Source organism: Loxodonta africana, chromosome 7 (assembly GCF_030014295.1).
Source record: "Loxodonta africana isolate mLoxAfr1 chromosome 7, mLoxAfr1.hap2, whole genome shotgun sequence".
Lineage (NCBI taxonomy): Eukaryota > Metazoa > Chordata > Mammalia > Proboscidea > Elephantidae > Loxodonta > Loxodonta africana.
The window spans coordinates 104,764,937-104,778,961 of NC_087348.1; the positions used below are offsets into that span (position 1 = coordinate 104,764,937).

Consider the following 14,025-nt stretch of genomic DNA (forward strand, 5'->3'; position numbering starts at 1 on the left):
TCCATCCAATGAACGAATGGATGAGTACATGAATTAATAAATAAGCAAATGGCTGAATGATGTCTTGAACTGTGCTTTGATTATTTCATGTGTCCATGTTATAATCCCAAGGAGAATTGAAGTCCTTGAGGACAGGTCTTTTCTTTGTATTGACCATACTAGGGGGCACAGAGAAGGCACGTGCTAAGTACAGACTAAATGGAAACTTGGAGTAGATTTCAAAAATTAGGTGAATAAGAGCAAACATTTAAATAGGTTCTCCTTAATTTTCCATTACTTTTCTCATGATCTGTGATGCTTTGCTGCTAACCAGCTGTATGACACGGGAAAATAAATTTCTTTCTGGGTCTCAGTTTCCCCAGCTACAGAGTGAGGGAGTTGGATCAAATGAGCAGGTTCTTTCTTGCTCAGGTACGAAGACTCTGAGATTACAGAGGGCCAGGTGGGAAAATCAGAATGGTAAAATGGAGTTTGAACCATAGAAGGAATTCCTAAAATTCAGTGTAAATGAAAATACTGAGCAGTGATTGTCTCTGCTAAGAGGGATTTACAATCTAAACACACCCCTGAAGCATTACAACCAGAACATAGAGCTAACAGTGATGCTCTTTTATAGCCTTTTAAAATTAAAATAATATCCTCCAGCTGTCTTTGTGGTCTAGATGCTGTAAATTTAGGGATTTTGCACCATTTATGTATCATTTAAAACCAACAGGAGAAGCCTGGAGACAAAGAGCTTCAGCTTTGCCCTGGGGTCTGCTGAACTGCGTGGTGTTCATGGTTTATTGAGAGACATTCAGGGGTACCCAGCTCTGGTGAATGATGGGGCAATGAGGCTTCCTTAGCTGCCAGAAACTAGAGTTTTGACAACGGGATCTGGATGCTGATCCCTTCACAGTCCCCTTTATGGTGAGGACAGGTGGGGCATTAACCCTGCCCTAGAACAAAGTGGAAAGAGAAGACATGAGTAGGCTACGTACACTAGCTTTTAGAAGACCTTCCTCCCATTTATACTCTTTGTCTACTGTCTTAAGAAGGTGTCTGGAATATGCTGGACTGTTGTTTTCCTTCCTATAAAAGAAATAGAGAGTATCCAATTTAGAGAGTGGGTCCTGGAGTCAGACCACCTGTGTTCACATCTTGGCTCCACCATTTACTAAATGTGTGACCTTGGCCAAGTTCCCTAATGTCTCTGTGCCTCAGTTTTCTCATCTGTTAAAAGTAGATTCATTCAGAGTCTACTGAAAACCTGTTCTGCACTAGGCATTGATCTGGGTGCCTGAGATATAAGCAGTAAACAAAATAGACAACCATCCCTCTCTGGAACATATATATTTAGTGGGAGAGGACAATAACATATCTACTTAATAGGATTGTTGTATTAAATGAATTAGTGAACTGCTTTATTGTCCATAGGAACTCGGGTTAACTTAGCACCCAATTTACCAGAGGGTGAAAGGTGAAATGCTTGCTTGCTAGTTATTTAGTTATTTTTTAAAATGCAGTGTTTGGCAGGAACTGCTCATCTTTATGCTTGTTATTATTTTTGTCTTCTCTTTTTCCATTATCAATATTTCCAGAGTTTTGTCTACTTTATTAATCTTTTAAAGAAACTTTTGTTGTTTTGTTGATTCTCACTGTTTCATATTTATTTTCTAATTCATTAATTTCTGCTCTTATCATTATTATCTCCTCCTTTCTACTTCTTAGGAAGAACAACTTTCTGTTGTTCTTTTTCTTACCTATTAGGTTGCATGTTAGGTCATTAATTTTCAGGCTTTCTTCTTTTCCAAAATGAGCATTTAAAGATCTATAGCTTTCTATTGTTTCAGCTGTAATAATAATTATATTATTTTCAGTTCTAAGTATTTTACAAAACAATTTCCATATGCCACTATAATTTCTTCTTTTAGTTGCTAGAGATGAATTTTTTAAAACAGAGTTAAAGCATTAAGTATTATTATTTCCTTCCTTATGATTTCTTTTGGTTTACTTTGTTGTTCTTTTTATAGCTTTTTGAGCTGGGAATTTAATTAATTTATTTATTTTTGTTGATATAAATATTTAGGGATATAAATTTTCCTGTTATGACTGCTTTAATTGTACCCCATAGATTCTGATACGTAGTGTTTTTATTATCATTATTTTTCAGATATTCTGTAACTTCTGTTTGTAATTTCATTTTTACTCAAGACTTTGTTAAATAGAAACCAACAAACAAAAAAACCAAATCCATTGCCACTGAGTTGGCTGTAGAAAGACTTTTTTGTTTTGAATTCATTTTCAATTTCTAGTTTACTGAACTACGATCAGAGAGATATTAAGTTTAGACTTTAGGTCAAGTACGTTCATTAAAAAATGACAAAGAATAAGGCAAAGAATAAAAACAGAATGTATAACTTCTAAACCAGTACAGTTGAGAAAGCATGAAATAAAGAAAACTTAATAGATTTAATAAGAAGACAGGGAAAGAGAACAAAACTAAACAAATAAAAAACACGGTAAATAGAAATTTTATAAAAATCACTACAACGTAAGTAAATAAAATAAAACCCAAAAAACCCACTGTCGTTGAGTTGATTCCAACTCATAGCAACCCTATAGGACAGAGTAGAACTGCCCCATAGAGTTTCCAAGGAGCACCTGGCGGATTCGAACTGCCGACCTTTTGGTTAGCAGCCGTAGCACTTAACCACTATGCCACCAGGGTTCCCAAAAATAAAATAAATATATATAAAAAAAATACATATAACACAACATTTGCCAATTCAACATTTTTCAGGTGTACCACTTAATGAATATCAGTTACATTAATTGACTGTGCAACCACTACCCTTAATCTATGCTCTATTTCCTATCACTATAAATGGAGACTCACTGGTTCCTAAAAAACAGCACCCCTTTTCCCCCCTCCCTCTTGTCACTGGTATCCACTAATAAACTTTGGTCTCTAAATATTTGCCAATTCTTGTCAGTTATATAAGTGAGATCATATAATATGTGCCCTTTTGTGATTGACTTATTTCACTCAACATAATGTCCTCATGTTTATCCATGTTGTAGCCTGTATCAGTACTTCATTTCTCTTTCTGGCTGAGTAGTATTCATTCCATTGTGTACATATCCCCACCCCACTGCCGTCAAGTCGATTCCGACTCATAGCGACCCTATAGGACAGAGTAGAACTGCCCCATAGAGTTTCCAAGGAGCCCCTGGTGGATTTGAACTGCCGACTTCTTGGTTAGCAGCCGTAGCACGTAACCACTACACCACCAGGGTTTCTACCACAGTTTATCCGTTCATCCATAAATGGACATTTAGATTGTTTCCACCTAGTATTTTATTTTCACCTTGTTTTCAAATCCCCAATTAGCCTTTTAAAATAAATACAATCAATACCCTTTCAATAGTTTCTAATTTATTTTTTCATTGTTTTAATATTTTCTATGTATTTATATGTTTATTTATTTTGCATGTTTCCTGCATCTCACTTCTTCTTTGTGAGTTTATCTTCTTTCTTCCTCAAGTAGATCCTTTAATGGTTCCTTCAGTGACACCTAGGAGTGATAAACTCTCTCAGACTTTGTCTAAAAACATCTTTATTTCACTGTCACTCTTGTATGATAATTTAGTTGTGAATAAAATTCCAGGTTACTTTAACCCTTTACAAATATTTCTTCATTACCTTCCGGCCTCAATTGTTACTGTTGAGACTGTTTTTCTCTTTGTTGGAAGCTGATCTTTCTTCTTTTGTTGATATTTAAGACTCTCTCTTTGTCTTGTTTGTAATTTAGTCTCACTGTACTGTGTGTATGTGGATTCCTTTATCCTTAGCCTGCTCACGAGTCCCTGTGCTTCATCAATTTGAGGATTCATGCCTTTTTATCAATTCTGAGAAATTCTCTGTATTCTCTTCGTCTGGAATTCCTATTATGCCCACAAGCACCATATGCCTATGTGTCATACAAAGAAATGTTTGGGTATGTAAAGGGGCAATTCTCTCAGAGTAGGGGGCTGTAAGACCCAAACAACACTCAGCTGAAAAAACTGCAGAAAATATGAGGGGAACTCACTCCCACATGTACACATCAGTATACACAAAACCTCTTCACTCAGGGAAGGGGCAGAGTTAAACTGAGTAGGCATGGGTAGGAAGTCCAAGCATGTACTAATTGCACATACCAGGAATCTAAAATGGAGATGGGTCATACCCAGTGTTTCCAGGGCTGCTTTATTTTTCTTATGAATTAGCATTGGGGGTGAAGCATTGGGGAAGAGAGGGAATGTAATATTGGAATGGAGTGGGTGGATGGGTGGGGAACTGTGGGAGACAGTGATGGATATATTCGTGAATATGTTAACTCAAGCATGAATATAATGAATATAAAAAAAATATATATAGGCACCACTAAAGCACTGCCTAAAGGACAGTGGCTTTGGAAATTGCATAAATTAACAACAAAAACACCTACTTAAGAGTTTACTATTATTATCCAGGTAATAAGCCCTGGTGGCTCAGTGGTTAATTGCTCAGCTGTTAACCGAAAAGTCAGTGGTCCTAACCCACCAGTAGCTCCCCAGGCAAAAGATGTGGTAGTCTGCTTCTGTGAATATTATAGCCTTGGAAACGCTATGGGGCAGTTCTACTCTGTCCTATAAAGTCGCTGTGAGTCGGAATTAACTCAATGGAAACAGGTTTTATTATCCAGGTAGAATGCTACCCATTTTACATTGATTGTCTCATTTATCCATCATAAGCATTCAACAAGTTATGTCTTAAAAACACATTTTAGAGATGAAGAATTAAGGCACAGATGATTTAAGTAGCTTGTTAATAAATGGCAAGCCAGAGGTTCAAACCCAGGCAGCCTAGTTACAGAGGTTGTGCTTTTAACAACTGTAGTTAGTGGATGGGGTCTCAACAGAGTCCCTTTTCTTAGGTGAGGTACTGACTAAGGAAATTTCTCTAGCACATCTGGCTGGACCTTAGTATTGAATAGCAAACCCTCTTAAATATTTATTCTGCTTAGGTAGGATGGAAGGGAATAGGTCCTAGGAAGATGGATGCTGGTTTACATTTTGTTATGGTCTCCCAACTCTTTATGTGACTGTCATGGATTGAATCGTGTCCTCCAAAAATATGTGTCAGCTTGGCTAGGCCATGATTCCCAGCATTGTGTGATTGTCATCCATTTTGTGATCTGATTTTGTAATGTGTTGTAAATCCTAGCCTCTATATGTTCATAAGGCAGGATCAGTGTGGGGTGTATTTTGAATCACAGCCTTATAAGAGGGTGTGGCTCAAGTCATACCCTTACTCAAGTCACACCCTTGCTTGAGTCACACCTTTTATCTTACAACAGATAAAAGAGAGAGAGGGGAGCAGAGAGGGAAGGGACCTCACTACCACCAAGAAAAAAGAGTAGGAAGCGAGCATGTCCTTTGGACCTGGAGTCCTGCGCTGAGAACCTCCTAGACCCAGGGTAAGATTGATGCCAGGACACATGGAGATCTCTAAGGAATCCCAAGCCCACAGATGTTAAAAGAAGACAAGGACCTTCCTCCAGAGCTGACAGAAAGAGAAAGCCTTCCCCTAGGGTTGGTGCCCTGAATTCAGACTTCTAGCCTCCTAAATTGTGAGAGAATAAACTTCTGTTTGTTAAACCTAACCACTCCACTTGTGGTATTTCTGTTATAGCAGCACTAAATAACTAAGACAGTGACCCAGACAGATTCCTTGCAGGCATAGGAGCCTGTTATCATGCAACAGCCAGCTCCCATTCCAATGGACACATGTAGGAACCAGACTGTCAACAATTAGACATGAAAGGCTGAGACTGGAAATAATGTCCTGCTTCTTCAAAGGCCAGACATGCCAGAATAAGTCCCAGTGTTCCCTCTTCTGAGCTTCCTCAGATGTGGTTAGATTCATAGCCTTTAGTTCATTCTGATAGCTAGCCTAAGTGAGGACTTTCAACCTCTTAACCAGCCAACCAACCAACCAACCAACCAACCAGTGAACCAACCAGCCATCCGCCTCTCCCACCCCACCATTTACTGTGTGCCCACCATGCCTAAAACCATGCTCTCTGCCCCCGCCCCCGCGCCAAGGACTGCCAGTCTAGTAGAGACATTATAGTGTCATAGGACCTGATTCTAGAAGAGATGTTACAGAGTCATAGGACCTGAGGCAGGAATGATCCATAAAGGCCATCCATTCTAGCCCACTCCCTCCTTTAACCCCTCTACCATAGTCCAGGCATGTCTTTGTCCAATCTCTGCTCTGACTGTGAAAGTTAAAGACAAAAAAAAAAAAAGCTTTAAAGAAAAGCTCAAGACCATTTTAAAAGAGATGTCACAATGGAGTGCATGATTAATTAGCACTACATGGCTAATAAGTTCCTCTAGAATTATAAGGAGGGAAACAATTTCAAGCCAGGCTGGTCAGGGCAGTTTTCCCTGGGGAAGGCAGAATTTGAGTTGGGGCACTGCCACGGCTTCTGCTTCTAATCTCCTTCCATATCCTGTTAATTGTAACTCAATATTTTTGCTGCTCAAGAAACTACTATGACTCCCTGTTGCTAACTATATCAAGTCCCAAGCAAAATATTACATGGATTAGTAGTTTTCAAACAGTTTTAGCAGAATTCTTTATTTAATGAAATCTTGAGCAGAACCCCAATGTAGAAAGCAATTGAAAACAGTAAAGTGTTTCTTCATGTAGTTTAAATCTTTTATGGCTGGTGGGAATTATTTCATTTCTAGCAAACCTGATGTACCTCTGTAGAGTCCTAGGACTCAGGGGAGCTCGGTCTAAAAACCTCAGAATTAGATAGCTGAAGCCCTTTCCACTCTTAAGCTTTAATAATTATGACCCTCTGCCTGGGTTTTGAGGCCTGGTCCATTCCTGCTTAGCCTTATTTTGAACCAAAAAACACCCACCTCTAGTTGGGTCAACCTTCCACAGTCTTCTGTATACTTCTTGCCTTTCCTGTGTTCTTGCTTTCCTCGTGATGTATTTTCTAACCGGAATGCCATTTTTTTTCTGCTGCTTTTTCAAATTCTTCCCCAAATTTCTATAATTCTATCTCTTCCACAAAAATTTTTCCAACCATGTAGTCATCCCTGATTCCTCTTTTCTCTGAATTCCCATTGAACTGAAACTCAACACCAAGCAGTTGAGTACTTAACCCATCTCTAATTATTTCCTGTTAAAAAATTTTGTTTTCTAACTAGATGGTGCATGGCTACCATCGATTACTACCCTGACAGGGAACACAACAGAGAATCCCTGAGGGAGCAGGAGAACAGTGGGATGCAGATCTCAAATTCTTGTAAAAAGACCAGACTTAATGGTCTGACTGAGACTAGAGGAACCCCGGAGGTCATGGTCCCTGGGCCCTTTGTTAGCCCAAGACTGGAACCATTCCCAAAGCCAACTCTTCAGACAGGGATTGGACTGGACTATGAGATAGAAAATGATACTGGTGAGGAATGAGCTTCTTGGCTCAAGTAGACACATAAAACTATGTGGGCAACTCCTGTCTGGAGGTGAGATGAGAAGGCAGAGGGGGACAGGGGCTGGTTGAATGGACACGGGGAATACAGGGTGGTGGGGAGGAATGTGCTGTCTCATTAGAGGGAGAGGAACTAGGAGTACATAGCAAGGTGTGTATAACTTTTTGTATGAGAGATTGACTTGACTTGTAAGCTTTCACTTAAAGCACAATAAAAATTAAAAAAAATTGTCTTCTAAGGCCTGGTAAGGCCTGTAAATAAGCGATTAGATAAATTATTTGTGCAGCTCTTAGTGTTCTCAGAATTTCCGTGACATGTTTTCACACCTCAACGGTAAGAATAAAGCTCAGTTCCCAGAGTGCTGGCTGTTGTACCTACTGTTCCTGTCTCTTTGCCAGCAAAAATCATCCCTTGTGGGACAAATTTGCCGTTTGAAGTTTGAAAAGTCAAATACCAAAAAACAGACCTATTTGTTGGGAGGGCGATGTGCCTTTCTGTACTTTCACGGGAAGCCTCTCAGAAGAAATTCCCTGAACAAGGCAGTCACAACTGTTTTTACTCAACTAATGCATCTGCCATCTTCCTTTCCCAAGCTCATTAAACAGTTGCCACCAAATCGGTTCTGACTCATGGTGGCTCCCTGTGTGTCAGAGGAGAAGTGTGCTCTAGAGGATTTTCAATGGCTGATTTTTCGGAAGAAGTTTGCCAGGTCTTTCTTCTAAGGTACCTCTGGGTGGACTTGAACCTCCAAACTTTGGGTTGGCAGTCCGGCATGCTTACCATGTGTACCACCCAGGGACTCCTCTAAACTCATCTGCAGTCATGAATTCACGGTTTGAGGCCAGAGAACCAGACCTGAGCATGCATTTTCTTGTGGGGAAAGGTAGGCCTGATTCTGCCGCAAGATGTGTCTTCGCAGCTTGGGTGCTAGATGTGAGTGCTTGCCCCATACGTGGAAATGCAATTATGCCAGGCCTGAAAGAAGCTCAGTTCCTCACAGCAAAGGGGATTCCAGCGGGAACAGTGGGTATAGTCTTGCTTGAGAGGTTTTCAGACTAGAAGGAAGCTGCTCAGAGCAGCAGAAGGTGTATTGTCAAGATGGACGGGCTGGGCAAGGTGAGCTCAGAGAACGTGCTGGGTCTTCCTCATATAAGTCCCTGATTGTAAGACCCATTGAAAGTCCACATGTGTTTGGCCTTTAAACCCTTACCTTAAGCTCCATTCTGACCCTGAAAAAGGGGCAGATCTGAGGTTAGGGTTGCTCAAAAGATGTTTCTTCTGGGGATGTGATTTATCAGTTTCCTAAACTTTAGCCTTTGCACAGCTTTATCAGAGTCATCAGGAAAGCTTTATAAAATGCAGATTCCTAGGCCTCAACCAGGTCTACTGTGGCTTAGGAGCCTAGAATCTGTATTCTAGACAAGTTCCCCTGGTGATTCAGATCTAATTCAGGTTTGGGACCCACAGGTCTGTATTTGCATGGCTACTTTTATTTGATCCACTGGTTTGTCCCAGAGTGGGTTGTAGGTAGAGGAGGGGAGTGTAGCCAAGAGACCATATTCTTGACTGTTTTTGTAACTCGGAAGCAGCTGCAGTTTCATGTGGACTGAAATAGAGAGTCTTGGTTTAGTTCTTGAACTATCCTGTCCAAAATGATGTGCTCGCTCCCAGCTCTTCTTTCTTGGTGGCGTGAAGTCCCTCTCCTCTCTGCTCACTTCTCTCTTTTATATCTCAAAAGAGAGTGACTCAAGATACAACCTCATCTTGTAGACTGAGTCCTCCTTCATTAGCATAACTGCCTTTAATCCCGCCTCATTAACATCACAGAGGTAAGATTTATAACACACAGGAAAATCACAATCAGATCACAAAATGGTAGACAATCACACCATACTGGGAATCATGGCCTAGCCATGACACATATTTTGGGGGGACATAATTCAGTCCATGACAGTCACTGTGAGTCAGAATTGACTCGACGGCAATGGGGCTACTGTAAGTAACAGAAATAGAAAAGTATAAGTGGAAGCCATCAGGGAAAACCTGTCACATCAGGATGTGACGCTCAGGTGCAAGCTCCAGGTCCCACTGAATGGCAGGGGAAGAACCAGCAGGAAGAATGGGATGACTAATCTACCACAGGAACCTCAGAATGGCCCCCAGAACATGAGTCTTTGCCTCAGCTTTGAGGAAGACAAACTCAGCTATCTATTGCTGTGGTTCACAGACTTAAATGGAGATTCCTTCTGCCTTGCTGGTCTTCCCTGTGGGCAGACTCCAGAACAGTAACTAAGCCATAGTGATTTTTTTTTTCAGGCCCCCAAAATCTTAAGACACTCCCTAAAAAGTGGGGAAGGGCAAGAAGGTGGAGCATTTTATAAGCAGGATGTTTGGAAAGAGACAAGGATGTAGAAGGCAGGGTCAAAATTTCCCAAGGTTGTTTCTTAAAATACATTGCCTTTGGCTTCAGGGCTCTGACTCACCGCCAGGCCTGGACATTCTATCTTGAAAAAAAATCTATCTTGGGGCTACTATATTCCCAAGGGTGCCTGGGAGACCAGCTCATTCTCTACCTACAGTCTCCACAAGAAACATCTGCTTTAGTTTATTTGTAAGTCAAAGCAATGAACTGTCAAATCATCATCTTTTCCACTTAGGGACACATTCCTCTTGGCTGACGCACACTCTTCCCAGAGGGTTCACCTCTGGACTGCCTGTGCGTCTGCGGAAGCTGTGAACTGATTTTGATGATAATTTGAAGAGCCTCTTAACCTTCCCACATGAATGGCGAGACTTCTCTGTGGGGAATCATGGAATAACTATTGACTCATTAGATAAGCAGTGAGCCTTGGAAACAGGAAGCAAAAAAAAAAAAGGGGGCTCTCAATGTCAATGTCACTCCCTTCTCTTTTCATCCACAGGTAACTCAGAATTGTAGGAAGCAGTCTGGATTTGAAATCAGCAGATCTAGGTTGAAGTCGAGGTCCTGCCAGATACTATGTGACCAGGGACAGTTCTCTTAACCTCTCAGGGCCTCAATTTCCTCTTCCAATACCTACTCTGCCAACCACACAAGGGTCTTATGAGGTCAGGATAGAATACTGCGATGGGATGGGAAGGCATCTTAAAGAGTGTCTGATACTTGCATTCCCTCTTATAAAACACTACCAATAAGTCTTGTAACCTATTCTTGAACTCTTTCTGGTATAGGCAACTCACTCCCACAGAGAGTCCAGTGCTTTGTGGGATAGCTCTGATTTATTTCGAGCTGAAACAGCCTCATTAGGCATTCCACCACTTGGTTCTTCTCCATGTGGATACACAGAAACAAGTCCAATCCTCTTCTGGAAGAAAGGCTTGCAGATATCTGGAGGTAGTGCAGTGTCCCTGATACTGAGTCTGAGTTTTTTCTCTACTAGGCTAAGCCTTTGGCTTCCTTCACTACCATGGTTACGGTTTTCCAAAGGTACTTTAGGTATCTAATGACCCTGAAAGTATCTTGTGCAAAACTGAATGTGGAATTCAGGACAGTCTGAAATGGAGAGAGTGAAGTAGGACAAACCTTCCTTATTCTAGATGTTACACTTCTATTAATACAGCTGACCCTTGAATTAGCTTCTTTGGTGGTCACATCCCAATAGCAGCACTTCCTGCATAATCTCAGCTTTAAATACCTCACTCTCTGATCACCGCCTCCTTTTTTTCCCAACTCCTTCTCATCTAGTACCCAGCTCAACAACAATGCTAAGACCTCACCAGGACTTACTGTCCATCAATTCTCCTGCTTTTTCACTGTCTTTTACTCCTCCCCTCCACCATGTCCTCATTTCCCTTCTTACCCAGCATAGACTTCACAATACATCATTGTAATTGTAATTACTCCCTGGAATATACTCTCAACTCCTTTTTTTCTTCATTTGTTGTACTTGCCTGGCAAAATCTCAAATCTGGTTAAATCCTATTCTCTGCTTCATCTTGCCTTGTATTCGGACAGTTGAACCTGGCTAGAGAAAAACTCAGAAATAAGTTAACTGTTTTAATTTAAATTTATGACCAATATCTTCAGGTGGGTCCTTAGAGCTGCCCAGCAATCATACTCTAGTCTCCTAATCCGGTGGTTCTCCCACTCTCCTAGATAATGAGGTCACACCTCCTCCATACCTGAACCTCCATCATCCCCTCCCCATCCTCACTCTCAGCTGATGACCTGTCTTCAATTTGAAGGGAACTCCCATATGCTGCTGCCACCACATCTCCCGCCACCACATCTACCTACCTGCCTTCCTCTTTGTCCAGTATTGTGCCTTCTCTGTCACTGTGGATGATTTTCTGTGCTCCTATATAAGATTAAGGTCTCTAGATGTACACTAGATCCTTGTCCCTCTTGCTTACTTCATCATTAATTTTCCTTTTCTACAGGAGCATTCCCATCAGTATACAAACATAGTATTATTTTCTCTCTTCCTGGAAACACGACGACAACAAAACCCTCTCTTCTTATTCCCAGATAAGGAAACCAAGACTCAGAAAAGTTCAGCAACCTGCCCAAGATCACCCAAACCCACTGCCATCAAGTTGATTCCAACTCATAGTGACCCCGCGGGTTTTCTAAAGCTATAAATCTCTACAGAAGCAGATGACTACATCTTTCTCCCATGGACTCACTGGTGGTTTCGAACTGCCAACCTTTTGGTCAGCAGTTGAGCACTGTAACCACTGCACTGCCAGGGCTCCTTCCCAAGGTCACGGATCTTGAAAATAGTGAAACTAGGAGTCAAACCCAGTCTACTCACTCTAAAGCCAACCCAAATTTGACTTCATGTGCTGCCTTGGCCAGAGCAGCTCTCTTTCCAGCCCACTGCTCTGGTTCAAGAGCCCTGGTGGCACAGTGGTAAAGAGCTCGGCTGCTAACCAAAAGGTTGGCAGTACAAATCCACCAGCCGCTCCTTGGAAACCCTGTGGGGCAGTTCCACTTTGTCCTCTAGGGTCACTAGGAGTCGGAATTAACTCGACAGCAATAGGTTTTTGGTTTGCTCTGGTTCAAGTGGCTGAGCTCTGGCAAGGGAGTACTTTGCCAAGGATGGGCAGGCCGGCTCTGCCATAACCTGCTAGGACACTCTTGTGACAGTAAGAATGGCTGGAAGTTTTCAAGTGAGAAGGGAAACTGGCCTACAAAGGCCTGCTAAGCTGCCGAAACTCGTAGACTAGCTTGAAGCCCAGCAGCACGCCAGCCACGGCAGGATAAGAGATGGCCATAATGATGGGTAGATGGGGCAGGTGACGGGGGAAGAAGCCGCCAAGTTCACACACCTCAAGTACAGAGATGACACCTCATAAATCCTGCAGGCCCAAGGCCTGTGTGGCCTGCTATGGTGGCTCATTAACACTTCCTGGTTCTCACTTAGAGGTAAAAAATGATGACTAATGTGGCAAGGGACCTTCCAAAGCCATTTTGTTAGAAAGGCACACTTTTCCTCCACCATCTTGCAACATCCTTATTTGTGCTCAGAACCCAGAACAGCTCAGGCCAAGGAGCTTTTCCAGACACTTAACCTCCAGATTACAGGGCCTTCAGCCATCAACTGGTCTCCCCTGTCCTCTCCGCTCTCAAAGGTTCTTCCAGAGAAGCAGTCCATTTGGCTTTGAGTTTTCAAGTACACAGGGTCAAGTATGAATTTTCAGACCACCCTGAAAAGCATGCATCTACTGCCTCTTGTTTTTGTATCTGTCAAAACAATGTTCATTTTAGAATCTACTCATCAGAAACCGATTTGGTTTTTGGTTTGGTATCTCTTAGCAGTCCTCTTTCAAAAGGAACAAACTGACCCACTTACTTGTCTGTTATGGCCTTCATGAACTCATCCAGCAGGTCGTCATACTCCTTCCCGCGCACGCGCTGGTGTTTCAGTCCAATGTACAGAGGGTCTTCGAGCAGCTCCTGGAACAGACAACTTCCATTTACTGAGTCCACTTCGCAGTGTTTCCTGCTTTTATCCCCCCAGCATCTTCCAGCACAGTTTCCTCAAGTGTCCTTTTTTTTTTTTTTTTGGAGAAGGGCCAGAGGATGGGAGGAGAGGAGTGAATAGGAAGTTGGCTGGGGCTGTAGGGGTCATCTCTGGAAGGATCTGGATGCTAAGCCACTTGTCTGAGTGTGGATTCTCACATGGGCCACCAGTTTAGAACCAAGGATATTTTGAACCAGGCATGCCTCTCAGACACAGCCTTCCACCTGCCCCTGGCTACAGGCTCTGGGTTTATTTCAGGCATTCTAAACAGCAACACTATTGCCATTTTGACCCAGATGAGTCTTTGATGTGGGGGGACTACTCTAGGCAAACTGGGCGTTTACCCTTATCCATGGCCTCTACCCGCTAGATGCCAGTAGCACCTCCCCCCACAGCTGTGACAATAAAAAAGTCTCTGGTCATTGTGAAATGTCCCTGGGAGCAAAACTGTTTTTAGTTATGAACAGCTGTAGCAGACTTTAGGCACACACAGACTGAAGTA

At 42.0% G+C, this 14,025-nt stretch overlaps 1 protein-coding gene across 1 annotated transcript in view; it reads right to left on the bottom strand.

Moving 5' to 3' along the window:
- ME3 (malic enzyme 3) overlaps positions 1 to 14,025 on the bottom strand; it is a 224,818-nt gene that overhangs the window by 42,602 nt on the left and 168,191 nt on the right. Inside the window, exon 6 of the mRNA XM_023558533.2 lies at positions 13,353 to 13,456. Within this exon, the coding sequence (XP_023414301.2) occupies positions 13,353 to 13,456 (104 nt within the window). The remainder of the gene's footprint in view (positions 1 to 13,352; positions 13,457 to 14,025) is intronic.